We start from the raw sequence: 19621 nt of genomic DNA, 5'->3' as shown, positions 1-19621 counted from the left end.
CCACTGACATTAGGCTTATAGGAAAATGGCAGGAGAAATTGCCATTCACGTTATTTTGTTTATGGTAGATCTCTCTCAGCTTGCAAGGAAGTAACCCACTCATTGTGATTCTGAAACTATTCATCACTGAACATAGGTATCAAACATGTGATTTCAGACACAGGAACTGCAAACTCAATTTCAATAGAGCAGCACCTTTGCCACTAGTTGATGTGTCATGACCTCTTCCGCTTACATCTGTGGGGAATCTCAGGTGTGATATGTTTCTCTTCTGTTTTCTTTGTGATTGAGTCCTGGGGTGTTAAGGAAAAGAACTATGTGAAAGGATATGGGAAGAGATGGAGCACTGTGGGACACACTTCTCCAGGTTCAACCTCTGTGGCATGTCTAACATGAGAGACCTATCCAGTAGCTGTGTTACACCCAGCACAGCCCTGAGCTTTTCGCAAATCTCTAGCTTTACGCAAACCTCTAAGTTGGCATGGTGGTATCCCCTGGAGAGATCAGCACTTATGAATACATATGATAAAACACCATTACTTGTGCCATATTCATATTTTTGCAGCACCTCTTTTATTGTTCTGTTGTCAACTGAAGAATGCAGTATTTTAAGTTTCTTCTCAAGCTATGTGCACCCCACCCCGTCACCTCTCCTTCTTCTAATTTCATGACATCAGTCTCGAACTGTGGATCACAAAGGAATAGATTCTTCGTAGAAAATTCATTATAATCTCACACATTTCCTCTGCATTCAAATATTACCTGAATTTGGAAAAAGGTACAATGAAAATAATGTATAAAATAAACATTCTTTGTTATGTTGTACTTCACATGCATTCTATAACAAAAAATTTGAGACTGTTATTTTCTGTTGTAGAAGGTAAGTCTGCTGTCAAGTCAAGGAGATGAATACTGAGTATTATAATAAAGAAATACGAACTGTCAAAAACTGCAGTTTCTAATTCCTGACAGTTTGTCATATACAAGGTATTTTGAAAGGAATGATAAGTATTTCAGAACGTGGGTTTATGGACTGTTTTGTGTTGAAAAATACATATCCTCTTCTCCAGTTCCATTGGGTATGGGAATACAAAGGTTTAAAGCTGCTGCACACATTTATTCTGTGCACACTTCATTCTGAAACATAAGACTAACACTTATAAGGCAAGACTTCATTTTCAAGCTCTCAATATGCCAAAACAAGCAGTGAACAATGCCCCACATCTTTATGGATGCTTAATATAAGACAGGTAAGGCAACATAAAGTTCCGCATTGTGCCCTCGGTGGGTAATTGGACGCAATCAACCACTGTGTCATCTTATGCCAGTGGTGTCATTGGATATAATATGGAGGGTCCAGTGGTCAGCACACCACTCTCCCAGTCATTGTAAGGCTTTGTGACCTAAGAACTGCAACCAATTGGTCGAGTAGTTCCTCTGTGCTTAATATGCCAGCATGGTACTTGTGTTCAAGTTTTTAAACGAAATGCTCTTGCTGCTTATAGAGAATACTGTAAATTGTTTCCTTACTGCAATATAAACATTCAAGACTGTTTAACCTCATTTTCAACAAATTTAGGATCCTGCTACAGTTCAAGTACAAAACATTTCTCGAAAATGTACAGATGAACAAAGTGTAGATTAAGGGGAAGCCATTCTTCAGTTAGTAGAATATTGTTCTACAACAAGCATGTGTCAAATTTCAGCAAGTTTTAAGTGTTCTACATACATGAGTATAGCAACTGGTTATGGGTTGTACTACTGCATAAAAGCTAATTCCTAAATACAATTGCTTGGCATATTGTTAGCTTTGGTGAAACCAGTGGGAAGAAACACTACAATTGTTGTAGCTACAACAATGATGATTATGATGACAATGATTTTCAGAGTGAGTCTAAATCACAGAATACTGTACTGTTCTGTAATAAGTACATAAGTTTACTGTAAATCAAAACTGGTATTTTACAATCATTTGTGAAATCAATAAATAGTTTTATATCTTTTTTGTATAAATAATATTACACTTCTCAGGAAAGCCAAAGTGTCTGGTGGTACTATCAGCTTGATACTATGATTGAAACATTTGATATCACTACACTGTCAGGCTTAGTGGTAAAGTACATGCCTGGAAATTGAAATGTCAGGGATCCAATTTCAGTCAAACTATGGAATATTTTAGTCTGCCTTTCAAGTAGTCGCCACCTCTTAATCATGTGAAGTTTCACTTGGAACAGAAAGTGGTTCAAATTCAATCAGAATAAATATATTAGGGACATGCAAGTTGCTGAAGTGGTACCCAGTAGAAATATTTGACCAGGAATAATAATAATAATAATAATAATAATAATAATAATAATAATAATAATTACTATCATATTATATTTTTGGGAAATATAAGATGCAGTACCAGAGGAGTTTTGGGGATGATTTTGGATACAGTTCACAGTAATCTAAATGTTATAAAGAACAGTGTTTATTTTGATAATCAAATATACAGTATGACCTTTTCCCTGAATTAACCATTAACCATTTTCATTAGCAATTTTTTCCTTTTTTGCCATTCCTCAGAACACCTTGAAAGATACTGTTAATATCATTATTTAGTAATTTGCATAATTATCTTCAGTTGGTGTTGCGTGCTTAGTATCCCTTCTCCCACATGTTTAATGTAACAGAGTCAAAAGTTGAAAAAGTATTGCCAGTTTCCGTTTATCCATATGACACAACTGAGTGTTTTATGCTTCCTGTGCCTGTAATTTTTTCATAACATCATGAAGCATCTGATTGCAGAGTGCTGCATATGGATTCATTTCCACTAGCTGATGCTTTGCAAATTTGCTTCCCAAGTTTGCTGCAGCTTTGAAATCTTCCTTTGCTAGGTCATCATTGCCCTCCTTACGATGAATAATACCTCTTTGACAAAGTGCTTGGCACCCCGATTTACCACGGCCGTTGCTCAACTGTATCGCCAAGTTTAAGTCTGCAACAGCTTCTGAAATATTCAATATGTTGGATACCAACCTATCAGTAAATTACACACCAAACTGGTAATATTTTTATGTTCAGAAAATATGTAGGACTTTTCTCTCACCTGAAATTTTTCCACCAAGCCTGTATGCTTGCGCTCGATTGTTGTATGCAGAAGGTCTAGAAGGTGCTGTAGCTATGGCCTTAGTAAACAGGTTAATGGCAGCCTCAATATTTCCAGATTCTGCAAGGGTGACTGCATCCATTTCCAGTTGCTTTGCAGCTTTGACAGTGGGATCACTTTCATCTTCTTCATCTGGAATTTATTTTGAAATTAAGAAATAAGTCTATACCACATTAAATATTCTCATGTATTTTTTTTGCATTTTTAAAACACCACTCATTCATACATAAATCATATTCTGTGTATAGTTCATAAAGTTTTACTGTCAACAAGGTGCAGTGACTGAGTCTATAAATTTACAATTATTTACCACCAGTCTGGTTTACTGCATTTGTGCCTAAAAAGGCACTAAGTGGATGTAGCACAATAACCAGAAAAGCAACTACTTTTGAAAAAAATTAGGTGCTTTTCTAGTTGTTCTAAGAAGAACCCATTATTTATTTCTGCTTCCTCAATATAAACATAAGCATTTCATAATTGGTTGGTTTTTACAGTTTTGGAGAACAGAGTATAAGAAAAACAGGAAGACAAAATAAACAAAATAAGATATTAATAATGGCTACACAGGACTGCTGGGTACACTGGCTATTTATGGTTTGGATTTCTTTTCATGAATGCAGTCATGTGGAATCATTATGCAGCTGACTTTTAAATGAGTAAATCAGCTTTCAAGTAGAATGGTTCCTAAGACAACATCATCAATTTATTTCAACATCTTTGTAAAATATGTATTATGTATCCATCTTTACAAAAAAATGTCAATTCAACAAGACATGATATGTAGCCAGGGGAAGATGAAATTGAAGAAAAGGGTCGTATATAGAATCTGACACAGCTATTATTTATGTTCCACGTATCCTCAGAAACCACTGGACTGATTTCAACCAAACTTGGTATACATACCACTTACTGTCTAGAAAAAACCACCATGGGGGTAAGAATTGCCTACCAGTCAAAAGGAGTAAACTGGGTTCGCTTAGTGACTTGCAACAAACTTTACACATAATTTCAAACCTTTATGGAACTTTTCCCGCTGACACCACTCACATGAAGATAAAAGGGCAAATTTTATCACTTACTACATTTTCACAACAGGTGAGATGTTTTAAATTATTACTTTTTTACTACTGACTGTATTCATGACACGTTTTGCAGGCAGTACTCACATGCAGCACTTAATCTATGGGCAAAATTGTATCATTGTGTGACACACAGTTCAGGAGATATATAGTTATAAAAGCGGAGATGTGTGAGAAACTGCTGCATCATGCATGAGATTGAATTTATTACTCCTTTGATACTAAATCTGTTTGCAACACGTTTAGCAGACATTATCCACATATGTCACTGAATGTACCTACAAAATTATATCAATATTATGAAAAGGAATAGCAAAGATTCTGAGTCACAGATAAAAAAAAAACCAACATAAGTCGATAATGTCTCAGGACAACAGCTTATCGGTGGCAAATTTTTTGAGAGCAGTTTCGCATACGATCTTCCTTAACTTACACCAAAGTATTTGCATAAGTTCAGAGATTCTAGTTGTAATTCATAGGTGTTGAAGTTATAGGATATTGCATTTTTTCATTCAGTGAAGTACGGTACACAATTTTCCTTTTCTGAACATTTAAAACAAGTTGCCAATCGCTGCACTACTTTGAAATCTTATCAAGATCAGACAATATTTGTGCAGATTTTCTCAGGCAGTACTTCATTACAGTTACAGAAACGACTGATGTTACTATCAATATTGTCTCCAAGGTGATTATAAGGTTGCTGTTAATATTGTCTCCAAAACCATTAATACACAACATGAAGAGAAATGGTCCAAACACACTGCCCTGGGGCACACTTGATGTTACTTCTACATCTATTGATGACTCTCCCTCGAAGGCAAAATGGTGCACCTTCCTACCAAGAAATCCTCAGTACTGTCAGTACATATCAATTAGAACTGTGTTTCCTTCCAACCGCTGGTTGCAGTTTTAACCCACAATACACCATGATTAAAGGAGAAGCTAACTAAGCTGCAAATTTGTACAGACAATGACAGGAATTCCATCGACTCCTGGAGTTCTGTTCAATTTAAACTCTTTCTCAACACCACTGACACTGATATCTATATCACTCATCTCTATAATGGTTCAAGAATTAAATTTGTATAATACTCCTGGCTATACCCTTCATTTGAATATGGAATTCAGCATTTATGCTTTTGCTCTGATAGCCTCAATTTCAGTTCCTTGCTACATACACTGATCAGCCAGAACATTATGACCACCTACCTAATAGATGGTATGTCCATGTTTGGAATAGATAACACTGGTGATGCTATGTGGCATGGAAGCAATGAGGCCTTGGTAGGTCGCTCGAGGGAGCTGGTGCCACATCTGCACACTCAAGTCATCTAATTCCCATAAATTGCAGGGGGGAGGGGAGGGAGGAGGAGTTCTGATGCTGCTATTCCTGGCCTTGTGACATGGCACATTATCTTGTTGAAAAATGCCTCTGCCGTCGGGAAATATAATCATCAGGACAGAGCATACGTCCTCTGCAACCAGTGTACAATACTCCTTGACCATCATGGTGCCTTGCAAGAGCTGCACTGGACTCATGGATGTCCACGTGTGTTCCCCAGAGTGTAATGGAGGTGCTACCAGCTTGCCTATGTTCCCCCGTACTTATATCAAGGAGCTGTTCCCCTGGAAGACAATGGATTTGTGCCATCCCATCAGCAAGATGAAGAAGGTATCAGGATTCACCAGACCATGCAATGCTCTGCCATTGTGCCAACATCCAATGCCAGTGCTCACATGCCCATTTCAGTTGTAGTTGCTGATGTCATGACGTTAACATTGGCACATGCAGAGACCCATAGGTCAGCTGCAGAGACCCATCGTTAGGAGTGTTCAGTACACTGCGTGTTCAGACACACTTGTACTCTGGCCAGCATTAAAGTCTGATATTAGTTCCAACACAGTTAGTCCCCTGTCCTGTTTTACCAGTCTGCTCAGCCTAAAACATCCAACATTTTTTTATGAGGGATGGCTGCCCAACCCCACAACATCTGGACATGGTTTCACCATGAGTAGAAGACACTCATCACAGCATTCCTCGAACAACCGACAAGTCATGCAGTTTCCAAATTGCTTGTTCTCAGCCTCTGAACCATCGCAATCTGTCCTGAATCAAACTCAGATAGATTGTGTGCCTTCCCCATTCTACACATGGACAGCACAATAACCGATACTACATGCACCATGCATGTGATGACTAGCAATTATTCCTTGACAGGTGACACGGATATCACCTGGACGGGTTTATATTGATAGTAGGTCAGTGGTCATAATGTTCTGGCTCATCAGTGTATGAACAGAATCTCTCTGAGTTTCGTGAGAGATCTTTCATTAATATTTTGGTGTGGTAGTCATTGAAGTCTTCACAGAGTGCCCTCTTAGTAATAAAATGTACTTCATTCAGACACTGTATATCTTTATAGTATACAATGTAATTGAAAGTGGTGACATATTCAAAATATCTTTACAAATATTTCCACTCATATGTTTGTGATGTCACATATTTACCAAGGAATATCATCTTAGTTACCATATTAATAGGACTGTGGAATGTTATTTTCCAGTCTTCTTGTCCAATGTGAGTCATTCCACTGTGCCAAATATAGTATGTCTGTCCACAGAGGCAGACTTTTTTGAAGTTGGTTCTAGAAGCACAGCAGCATCTCCACAGTTCAGAAGGCACAAATGGCTGTCCTTAATGTGTTTGGAAATAAAGATTGGAACTATATTTTATATTATAAGTTGTTGGAAACAGTCCAAGAGCCATCAGTGGGTGTCCTTAGTGTGTTCAACAAAGAAGAACAAAACTATTTTTATATTACATGTTACCCGAAACAATTTTTTTCATAAATCAAGGAACATTATACAATAGGGACTTACCAAATGAGGCAGTGTAGCTGTTAGGACACTAATCTCATATCCAGGAGGATGGAGTTGCTCTGTCCAGCAATCTTGATATGGGTTTTCTGTGGTTTTCTTAGATCACTAAGGCAAATGCTGGGATGGATCACTAATCAAAGCCTCACCTAACCGTTTGTCCTATCCTCATAGGTGACCTGTTCTATCCTCTCAAAACATGTTATATTTGTAGGAACCAAATTGGGCATGAAACTGATCCAAGTAACACACATATGGCTTTATTCATAAACCTTTGCATAATAATAGAAATAAGGCTTTCATGACTCCACATGTAACAAGACACAAGAACCACACAGAAAGTGCACCATAAGCAATACACAGAACAATTTATGTGAGCAGTACAAACTAAAAGGACATAGAGTGAGTTAGTGCTGCTCTGTGTGTATGCAGGCTTGAGCCGCCAGTAGACAGCACAGCAGAGACCATTCCATGTGCACATTTCATACAGGCAGCCTCTCGTGGCTGGCCCCCTCTGATATTCTGATATAGCTGGCGGTTGATTTACGTACACATACGTGGCAACACTACACTTGATGCGCTCACACTCACACGCACCAGTAGTAGGCTACAGCAATATATATTGTGTTTAGTATATTTTTACCCATTTATATTGCACTGTATTACCCTGACAAGTCCTATATCATTGTGGGATGATCTGTTAATGATTAAGATAAATAAAGTGAAGCAATAAAAGTTGACAATCTTACTTATACAGCAGTAGGTCTATGACATTAAATTTAGAACCCATACCTACTCCTCACATAACTGGCATATTGTGAAGCGTATTTGGTATTTGCTAATCAGATGTTCTGATGTCTGATGTTCTAATTTGTTAGGAGAGATTGAGAAAGAAGGTTTTAAGCAATTGTCTTTCTTTATCTGTAGGTCCGCATCAACTGTACATTGCCTAAGAGGGATTATTTTCATGCGTAGGATGTTCTTTTGTTTTGAAATAAACACTTTATTCCATTGTTAGCTAATTAACTAATTTTACCCCTTGAACACCATGAAGCTATAAAAACCATTTGATCCACACAGCAGAGTGGGAGAAAGCAGCTTGTGATGGTATCTCTAAACTAAGAGTTCAGCATAACCATAACAGGTACGAGCACAATATCACAGGTGTTGACTCCACATGTAAAATCAAATAAGTGCAACACACATGTACATTTGTTCTTGTAGTAGCATACATGCACATTAATACGTGTCAGCATTAACTACATGCATATGTGATCAGTATCTTAAAATTAAATAAGATGCACATCAGCTAGAGTTGAGATGGCATAAAATGATTGCTAACAGCTCGTGGTGCTGTTGCCAGCTTTCCAGTGCAAAGTGCTAATGGATGTGGGCAAAAACAGTAGCCGTCTTCAGAGTTGTGACAACAAGATATTTTCAAAATTGTATTCTATTATCGTTTCAGGTGGCACCCAGCCCACTGCAAATATCAGGGGTCTACTTACACCAAGTCAACTATAGTGGGAGTTATTGCATTCAACCACAGTGGGACGCCCATTTCAGTTGACTGTCTGCTGTAAGGCATTTTGTTATACAATACCGTGTGTCATGAAAAGCTGATATAAGCAGATGAAAAATGCATATGAAGGAAGTGATTGCTGATGAATGTACAGATATAAAGAGAAGATTAAAGCATTCAGTGATTATTAATAGAAAATGTGAGTGTATCAGGAAAAAAATGTTTTGTAGGCACTCCTACAGAAGAAGAAAGAATGGAATGGAAATGATAGGAATATAAAGAGACAGGCAGAAAATATTGCAAGATGGTTAACTGTCCATGTAATTAAGTGGACAGACAAGGGAGGGGTAGGATTTAAAAGACAGGACACAAAAGAGCAATATAAGGACAAAAATAATAAAATAATTAAAATGATGATGCATATGATGTTGGGTATTAATGATGACGTGAGTAATGACAATAATAAATTATCAAAAGGAGAGTTGGGATGGACAGCACTTTCCTCCAATAAGATAGTGCAACTCACAGTTCAGCTGAGAGGAGCAAACAAAGATAAATACCAGTGCTTCTCTTTTTTCAGGGAGGAAAGAGAAATTGGCTGGGATAGAGAAGAGAGAAAGTCTCTGTTTGGATGTTGGGTCCGTCCTTACCCAGATTCTGAGTGACCTGCCCTCCTCCCCTTCCAACAAGTGCCTCCCCCCCCTCCTCCCGATATCTAATACACCCTTACTCTCTGAACCAGTTACTCCAAAACTGCCGAGCTCTGTTTTTGTGTGCAGTACTGCGAGTTGCATATCTGTCCCTGGCATTATAATAATTTTCTGAATTGAAAAATTGACAAATTATGTTGAAATTACTAGCAGAAGATACTGAAAACCAACATCCCATCCAAGAGAATTGATGTCATTCATTTCATTCATTCAGCATAGTCCACAGATCACATTGAGAAGGAGGAGTGGACCAAATTGAGGTACACATTAACAAAAGACAAGCAAATCATAGAAGCTTAATCCATATACTTCATTAACAATCGACTTACTCCCTATTTGTTAATGTTATTCATATTTATGCCAGCCAAATTTAATCAAGGTAATTGGAAAGAAAATCTTACTTTGAAAAACATTAATGCCTCCTCAGTTACACTTTAATAGGTTGTTTTTGTCTTTCACTACTAGCTTAACATTTACTCGATTTCATTAGTATTTTGAAAGGAAATAGTTCTCAACATCTGTAAATACTGAACACTGTTTCAGTACATTACTACACTCCTGGAAATTGAAATAAGAACACCGTGAATTCATTGTCCCAGGAAGGGGAAACTTTATTGACACATTCCTGGGGTCAGATACATCACATGATCACACTGACAGAACCACAGGCACATAGACACAGGCAACAGAGCATGCACAATGTCGGCACTAGTACAGTATATATCCACCTTTCGCAGCAATGCAGGCTGCTATTCTCCCATGGAGGCGATCGTAGAGATGCTGGATGCCTCCTCAGTTACACTTTAATAGGTTGTTTTTGTCTTTCACTACTAGCTTAACATTTACTCGATTTCATTAGTATTTTGAAAGGAAACAGTTCTCAACATCTGTAAATACTGAACACTGTTTCAGTACATTACTACACTCCTGGAAATTGAAATAAGAACACCGTGAATTCATTGTCCCAGGAAGGGGAAACTTTATTGACACATTCCTGGGGTCAGATACATCACATGATCACACTGACAGAACCACAGGCACATAGACACAGGCAACAGAGCATGCACAGTGTCGGCACTAGTACAGTATATATCCACCTTTCGCAGCAATGCAGGCTGCTATTCTCCCATGGAGACGATCATAGAGATGCTGGATGCCTCCTCAGTTACACTTTAATAGGTTGTTTTTGTCTTTCACTACTAGCTTAACATTTACTCGATTTCATTAGTATTTTGAAAGGAAACAGTTCTCAACATCTGTAAATACTGAACACTGTTTCAGTACATTACTACACTCCTGGAAATTGAAATAAGAACACCGTGAATTCATTGTCCCAGGAAGGGGAAACTTTATTGACACATTCCTGGGGTCAGATACATCACATGATCACACTGACAGAACCACAGGCACATAGACACAGGCAACAGAGCATGCACAGTGTCGGCACTAGTACAGTATATATCCACCTTTCGCAGCAATGCAGGCTGCTATTCTCCCATGGAGACGATCATAGAGATGCTGGATGTAGTCCTGTGGAATGGCTTGCCATGCCATTTACACCTGGCGCCTCAGTTGGACCAGCGTTCGCGCTGGACGTGCAGACCGCGTGAGACGACGCTTCATCCAGTCCCAAACATGCTCAATGGGGGACAGATCCGGAGATCTTGCTGGCCAGGGTAGTTGACTTACACCTTCTAGAGCACGTTGGGTGGCACGGGATACATGCGGACGTGCATTGTCCTGTTGGAACAGCAAGTTCCCTTGCCGGTCTAGGAATGGTAGAACGATGGTTTGACGGTTTGGATATACCGTGCACTATTCAGTGTCCCCTCGACGATCACCAGAGGTGTACGGCCAGTGTAGGAGATCGCTCCCCACACCATGATGCCAGGTGTTGGCCCTGTGCACCTCGGTCGTATGCAGTCCTGATTGTGGCGCTCACCTGCACGGCGCCAAACGCGCATACGACCATCATTGGCACCAAGGCAGAAGCGACTCTCATCGCTGAAGACGACACGTCTCCATTCGTCCCTCCATTCACGCCTGTCGCGACACCACTGGAGGCGGGCTGCACGATGTTGGGGCGTGAGCGGAAGACGGCCTAACGGTGTGCGGTACCGTAGCCCAGCTTCATGGAGACGGTTGCGAATGGTCCTCGCCGATACCCCAGGAGCAACAGTGTCCCTAATTTGCTGGGAAGTGGCGGTGCGGTCCCCTACGGCACTGCGTAGGATCCTACGGTCTTGTCGTGCATCCATGTGTCGCTGCGGTCCGGTCCCAGGTCGACGGGCATGTGCACCTTCTGCCGACCACTGGCGACAACATCGATGTACTGTGGAGACCTCACGCCCCACGTGTTGAGCAATTCGGTGGTACATCCACCCGGCCTCCCACATGCCCACTATACGCCCTCGCTCAAAGTCCGTCAACTGCACATACGGTTCACGTCCACGCTGTCGCGGCATGCTACCAGTGTTAAAGACTGCGATGGAGCTCCGTATGCCACGGCAAACTGGCTGACACTGACGGCGGCGGTGCACAAATGCTGCGCATCTAGCGCCATTCGACGGCCAACACCGCGGTTCCTGGTGTGTCCGCTGTGCCGTGCGTGTGATCATTGCTTGTACAGCCGTCTCGCAGTGTCCGGAGCAAGTATGGTGGGTCTGACACACCGGTGTCAATGTGTTCTTTTTTCCATTTCCAGGAGTGTATTTCAGCACAATCAAAGTGAAGTCCTCGAAGGTGTTCTTTAAGTTTTGGAAACAGACGAAAATAAAATGGAGACATGCCAGAACTTGAGGGAGGATGAGCGATGACAGTGAACCCAAGGCACTGGACTGTGGCAGATGTTGCAGTGCCCGGGTGTGGTGTGGCATTGTCATGCTGAAGGATAATGTGCTCACTGTGTGGATGAATTCTTTGAATTCAAAACTCAATTACAGGATACTGTTTCTCACACTCCTACATAGTCACAGCTACACTCTGCAAACCACCATGAGATGCATGGGAAAGGGTACATTCCACTGTACCAGTTATTAATGTTTCTTCCCATTCCATTCTCATATGGAATGTGCAAAAAAATGCCTGTTTGAATGCCTGTGTGCATGCAGTAATTACTCTAATCTTATCCTTATGATGTGAGTAATACATTGGGGATTGTAGTACATTCCTAGGTTCACCATTTAAAGCTGATTCTTGAAACTTTTTGACTTTCTCAGGATAGTTTACATCTGTCTTCAAGAGTGTGCCATTTAAATTCCTTCAGTATCTCTGTGACATGCTCCCATGGATTAAACAAACCTGTGACCATTCGTACTGCCCTCCACTATATATGCTCAATATACCATGTTACTCCTATCTGGTATGGGTCCCACACACTTGAGCAATATTCTAGCATGGGTCGCATGTGTGATTTGTAAGTAATTTCTTTAGTAGACGGATTGCACTTCCCCAGTATTCCACCAATAAAACAGAAGCCTACCACCTGCGTTACCCACAACTGAAACTGTGTATTCATTCAGTTTCATATCCCTACAAAATATTTGTATGAGTTGGCCGATTCCAACAGTGACTCATTGGTATTATAGTCCTAGTATACTATATTTTTTCATTTTGTGAAATGAACATTTTTACATTTCTAAACATTTAAAGCAAGATGCCAATCTTTGCACCACTTTGAAATCTTATTAAGATTTGACAATATTTATGCAACTTCTTTCAGATAGTACTTCATTCTAGATAACTGCATCATTTGAAAAAGTCTGAGGTTACTATTAATATTGCCTGCAAAGTAATTAATATAGAACATGACTGATAACGGTCCCAACACATTTCCCTGGGGCACACCTGAAGTTACTTCTACAGTTGATGGTGCCTCTCCATCCAAGGTAACATGTTGCACTCTCCATCACAAAAATTCCTTAATCCAGTCACAAATTTCACTCGATACCCCATATGATTGAACTTTTGACAATAAGCATAGGTGTGGTTACGTTACACATCACCACGTTATGCACAATTCAGAGGGCTAAAAATGTGTAGACATAAAGAATAAATATGTAGAATGTTGATAACATTTGTTTTCTTTAAAAAAACTTTATGAGACTTCACACAAAATATTTGGAGGCATTACTTTCAGCATGCCCTCATAGATGCACTGCTGCAGAAGAAAATTCCACAAGACAACAGGAAGTGAAAGTAATCTACATTGTTGGTTCTCATCAAATACACTGCTTTGCAATCCTGATAAAAACCACAGATTATACTAGGATTGTCAAATGAGGTAGAGGTGAAAGCAGTTAAAATTATACGAATTCTAACTTGGGAAACACACATCAACCACACCTGCACAAAATTGTATCGAGTTACATATTTAATGTGGAAACTGAGAAGCCTGGTGACAAAAGAATATTTAAGAGTTATTTATTTTGGACTCTTTCAGTCACATATAGAGTATGGACTGCTCATATGGGGACACACTCTTCACATCACTGAAGTTCTAATAATTCAGAAGAAAGTGATATGGGCAATGAGCAATTCTGGTAGATCAGAACACTGCCGGCCACTGTTCATTCAGCTGAAAATGTTAACAGCTATTAATTTTTATATATACACCTCAGAATTGTATACAAAAAAATATAGCAGATTTTGAAATGAGGGAAAACATACACCACCATAATACCAGAGGCAAACCAAAATTATACATACCTAGGCACAGACTGAAAAGAACAGGGAATTCCCATCTAATCAATAGTCTAAAAATATTTAATAACTTCCAATTTCTTCTTGGTCGGCTCACATAAGTAGTTTCAGGAGCAAGCAATTAAACTGGTTACTAATCAATCCTTTTTACAATATAACAGAATTTATGAATATAAAATCTATTGACATTAATTTTTAAGGATTTCTTTATGTGATGTCACTGAATGTATTTATGTTATGTCATGGTGTATGTTATCAACTATGGGCACTATTTGCAATGCTCATTTAGCTTTAAGGTACTATTCAAGGAAAATGTTATATGATATCCAAGTAAATTGCAATTCCACCTCAGGTGGTCAATGGTGAATAAAGAATCTGACTCTGAATTGACACAAACAACACAAACAGAGACAGAGGAGAGTAGTGAACAGTGAAACATTCTATTTCAGCTGTTTCTAATAACTTTTTTGCTCCATGTCGATATCACTGTATATCAACCTTTAGCAAGGACATCTTTGGCTGTATTGGTGGGAAATATGGTGAGCTATATTCTTCTGTACATGCTATTGCATCTTCTTGATAGTGAGAAATTACAACATTTACTTGTAAGTTAAATATTTTCCATAATACATACAGCTACCTTTTAGTTGATGGTGTATTTAGTACACAGTGAAACACTTGTATACAGTACACAGTGAAACAGTGTAGACTTATGGATGCTGAGAAATTCAAGCCCATGACAATGTATCAAGTTGCAGAATTCATCAGTGAAAGTTTTCTGAAGGCAGTGACACCAACAAATTTAACTTCTGGGTTTAGAAAATGTGGAATTTATTCACTTAATATCAACATCTTTGATGGGTTGGATTTCCTTATGGTTGCAGTTCCAAACCACACTGTAAATTCTGATGGTGTGCCTAATCCAGTAAAACCCCCAAATGCTTTGGAAGTTAATAGGCAAAATGAGGAGCAGCCAACTGTGGTTTATACACTGATAACAGTAGCACCAGCAAATCATGTACCTCACCAAAGGAGGTCCAAGGTTTTCCAAAAGCTCCTCCTATACTGGACACTCAAATGGAGAAGCAACATATTGACTGCAACATCAGCAAAAATGGCTACTGAAGAAAAAACTTTAACAAAAAGGATAAAGCTAGAAGAAAAGACAAAAATAAGTGTGAAGAGAGCCAACAACAAAAAAACTAAGCAATGTGAAAGTAAAAGAGCTTCAAGTGAAAGTGATGAATGAGGCAATAAAGATGAGGTATCTTATGATAAATCAGAGGAGTGTTCATCACTAGATTTCTTTCATTATAACTGGGATCTTGATGATAAATATGAGGTATCATTCCATTGAGAAAAAAAAAAAAATGGTTTTCATTATTCCCGGAAGCAAAAGACATAGCTTCTGTATCATTTAAGGTCACTGCAATGTTTCTGCTTCCAGCACTGCCTATGGCTACTAGGAGAGTTTTCAAAGTTAATTCTATATGCAATCAATTTGATATTCAGTGAGCAAAAGTTATTGTATCACAATGTTTGTATTTAACATATGTGTTAATGTTTAATGTATGAGTCAAGCTACTCAAAAAACAATAAACATTTGAGCATCTCTTTCAAATTGTATGTTCATATGTTAATTAGGGACCAAATTATTTCATTTTACCACATAATGTGGGCAATGAATTGTACTTTTAAATAAATGCAAATATTTTGTGCTATAAGAAACAATTTCTTCAAAATCATCAAATATATAATTTTTGTTTCATTGTGTATTACTTTTCCCCACTAATAGGGAGAATGTTTGTCCAGGTTGGAAAATAATGTAGGTACCAACATGTGGCATAATTGACTGTGCAGCATGTATACACACTTCAAAGCACACTATTCACTGCAAATAGGGTTCTGCATCAGATGAGCTATACATGTATCCTTGTTGACCCAAAAAAATTGTCAGTTACAGTCACAGTGGGTGTAAAACGATCAGGCATGGCATTTTCTGACAGCAGTACTGTCAATGAGCCAAGATCATAACTCTGCTACAGTGGTGCTGATAACGGGAGATTTCAAGGTGATTTTCTTGTTACACTTGGGGTGTCTCCTTGGAACAGCAGCACCTGGGTGTTAAACTTACAGTATTCTGAACAGAGGTCATGGATGTTACCCTTAATGTAAGAGAACACACAATGGGTGTGTTTGTATCTGGTTTAGGAGTGAAATCTGGTAACCACTGACACTGAAGTCAAAATCTATGTCAACAGAGTTTATTAGTGCATCAAATAGTAAACATTTTAATGTTGAAGCTTGAAATAAAAAAGCACAAAAATACTACTCACAATATTACTTTGGAAGTAAGGAGCAGAAACAATGCCAGGTTCTTATAATTGAAAGTGTTTGGATCAAGTACTTTTATACATGTACAAACACAGTTCATGGGCTTATCTCTTTGCATTAGAGATTATGTTCACCAATTACAATAGCTTAAACTAATAACATTTTTCAAAACTGAGCACATTTGATCTGAACTGATTACTTACATCATCATTCGTTCTACAGCGTGTAGCTGTAATTGTTTAAAGTGAACAAAGTTCCAGGGCCTGACAGAATTTCTATCAGGATCTATACTGAATTTGTGGACACGTCAGTCCCTCTTTTAACTGTAATCTAAAATAGAGCCCTCGAGCAAGAAATGGTGCCCAGATCTCGGAAAAAAAACCACATGTCACACCTGTCTACAAGAAGCATAGTAGAAGTGATCCACAAAACTACTGCCCAGTATCCTTGACACTGATTTGTTGTAAAATATTAAAACATATTCTGAGCTCAAAGATAATGAGATATCTTGAACAGAAAGACCTGCTCCATGCCAACATGCGTGGATTCCAAAAACAGCGACCATGTGAAACCCAACTCACACTTTTCTCACAAGACATACTGAAAGCTTTGAATCAAGACAGTCAGGTAGGTGCAGTAGTTCTTGATTTCTGAAAAGCTTTTGACTCAATACCAAACCTATGCTTATTGTCAAAAGTACAATCATATGAGGTATCATGTGTAATTTGTGACTGGATTATGGACTGTCTGGTAGAGAGGACACAGCATGTTATCTCATCACATGTAGAAGTAACTTTGAGTGTGCCCCAGGAAACTGTGTTGGGGCCCTTGCTGTTCATGTTGTGTATTAATAAGGTTGTATACATCATTAACAGTAACCTCAGGCTTTTTGCAGATGATGCTGTTATCTATAATGAAGTACCATCAGATCTCAGTAAGTGGTACAAAGATTTGCAACTCGCTTTAAATTATCCAACATATAAAACTATGCACCTCACAAAACTAGAAAACGTAGTATCCTATAACATCAATTAGTCACTGTTTTAAATGGCCAACACATACAAATCCTAGGACGTAACAGTTTGTAGGGATATGAAGTGGAATGATCACATAGGCTCAGTCGTGGGTGAAACTGGTGATAGACTTGAGTTTATTAGCAGAACACTGGGGAAGTTCAATCATCCAACAAAGGAGATTGTTTTTAAATCACTCTTGCGACCAGTTCTGTAATATTGCTTAAGTGTGTTGGATCCGTACCAAGTAGGGCTAACCGGGGATATTGAACGTATAGAGAGATGCACAGCAATATTGGTCACAGGTTTGTTCGATCCGTGTGTGAGTGTCACAAATATGTTGAAGGAATCGAAATGGCGGACTCTTAAAGATAGAAAGTCTATTAACAAAGTTTCAAAAAACGGCTGAAAATGATGACTCTAGGAATATATTACAATCCCCGACGCGTAGCTCACATAGGGAACGTGAGAATAAGGTTAGTATAATGACAGCACGGAAAGAGGCGTTCAAACAATCATTCTTCCCGCGCTCCATATGTGAATGGTGCGGAAAAAAACCCTAACAGTAGTTACGGTACTATGGGACGTACCCTTTGCCATGCACTTTACGATAGCTTGTGCTATAGATTTAGATGTGGTTGTAGAGAATTCCTTCCAATGACCAACAATAACCGCAGTAAACGTTCGAATGGTCATGGTTGTAATATCGTTGGAAGTCTCTTTATCTCTTGCGCGCTTTATGGAATGTGAGGTACCGGTAACTAAATTTGCAGCTCACGCCTTGCCCTCATACGGACTGCATCCCGCCTGTGCAACAGAATATGTTTTCGTTCTTCATACCCTAATAAAACTTGACCAACCGTAAGCCGGCAATATCTGTACTAATGATAACCATGAGACCTGATTACATTGTCAAATCATGACACTGTAAAGTACGGTTCTGCTATACCTGATCTAATGTTGCACCCTATCTCAACAATATTTTTTTACAACGAACTTTTCTTTTTCTTGCGGTGCATCCATAGATTTTCTTCAATAATGGAATGACTGGTATTTATTTAGAAACTTATTTTCGTGTTCTAGCATGGGTGAGAATGTGGGGGCGGGGCGGACACATTTGAACCAGCCTCTTGCAACTGTCGAGCAGATAATTAAGTGCCTAAAGCAGTTTAAAGAGCGTTTTCTTTGATGATGCTCTGTGTTTTACAAACAAAATATAATTTATGACTTCAGAACGAGCCCGCTGAAGAATGTACAGTATTAATTTACCGATTGGCCACAAAAATTTCTTCTCATATTAACATTGGTCTCATCTTCATTGCGGATATAGAGTATTTTTTATGTAACACCTGTTGGTGTAAATACATTCAGATGGAGAAAGTAAACATGTTGGAGGTCTGCAGTTGAAGCTTAGAGGCCATACATTTGACCACCGGTCCATCTGTCGCGATTTGGGTTGTCCCATCGTCTAATAATGGTGCGCTTCCTTACTCTGGATGGGGACCAACACCTTTCCTCATTCTTAGCGCAAGTGATAGTGATCGAGTTATTCTGATAAGCACTCATGTTGACACTTTCATACAACATTCAGTATTACTATTGTTCACGTTATGAATCTGAAACGCGGTACTTAATCCACCCTCATACTGTGCAGATGTATCCGTTTATTTTTACGCAGTTGTATTGTTATGCACGTAATGCTGCACTGCCGCAGAATTCAGACGGACCAAAAATTATTCTAATGAGATTGTGTAAACATGTTACTTCAAATGCAATATTTAACAACTATCTGGTGTTAAGCTTATTCTCAAACTGTGCAGATGTATCCGTTTATTTTTACACGGTTGTTTTGTTATATGGACGCAATACCGAACTGCCGCAAAATTCAGGCGTACCTAAAATTATACTGAGAGAATGAGATTGTGTGATAATATTACTTCAACTGACAACCATCTGGCGTTAAGCTTATTTCCTAAGTGACATATGCTGCAGTACTAACTCTCAATACCAAAATATTTGTCTGGAAGTAACAGAACATTACACGCTGCTGCTGAAGAAGACTAGACAGTACCTTTAACAGATTCGTCAGTTGCCTCGTCTGGCAATTTGTCTGCGAGGGGCCCTAAAGGATTAAATATGGTATCAAGTATTTCCCTATCGTGTTGCGTTGACATTTTTACCTTTTGTCGTTGTTTATTTTTTTCGTCAAAGACGTTACTCTACACTGGGACTGTAAT

At 38.9% G+C, this 19621-nt stretch overlaps 1 protein-coding gene across 1 annotated transcript; it reads right to left on the bottom strand.

Moving 5' to 3' along the window:
• Nucleotides 1–2451: 2451 nt before the first annotated feature.
• LOC126354608 (tetratricopeptide repeat protein 36) lies at nt 2452–19582 on the bottom strand. Its single transcript, XM_050004364.1, has 3 exons — nt 19456–19582; nt 3092–3283; nt 2452–2992 (listed from the first exon to the last, which is right to left on the bottom strand). Exons 1-3 carry the CDS (start codon nt 19556–19558, stop codon nt 2736–2738), a joined length of 552 nt encoding a protein of 183 aa, XP_049860321.1. The 5' UTR covers nt 19559–19582; the 3' UTR covers nt 2452–2735.
• Nucleotides 19583–19621: the final 39 nt, after the last annotated feature.

Source organism: Schistocerca gregaria, chromosome 3, assembly GCF_023897955.1.
Source record: "Schistocerca gregaria isolate iqSchGreg1 chromosome 3, iqSchGreg1.2, whole genome shotgun sequence".
NCBI lineage: Eukaryota > Metazoa > Arthropoda > Insecta > Orthoptera > Acrididae > Schistocerca > Schistocerca gregaria.
The sequence above is the reverse complement of the archived record's forward strand: the minus strand, read 5'-3'. Positions and strand labels throughout refer to the sequence as shown.

What these genes read in the sequence shown, in the direction of transcription:
- LOC126354608 (XM_050004364.1), bottom strand. Translation starts at nt 19,558, where the DNA reads ATGTCAACGCAACACGATAGGGAAATACTTGATACCATATTTAATCCT. An exon ending in AACTGACGAATCTGTTAAAG is followed by an intron (nt 3,284 to 19,455) that starts GTACTGTCTAGT and finishes AATAAATTCCAG; the next exon opens with ATGAAGAAGATGAAAGTGAT. An exon ending in GCTTGGTGGAAAAATTTCAG is followed by an intron (nt 2,993 to 3,091) that starts GTGAGAGAAAAG and finishes TGAATATTTCAG; the next exon opens with AAGCTGTTGCAGACTTAAAC.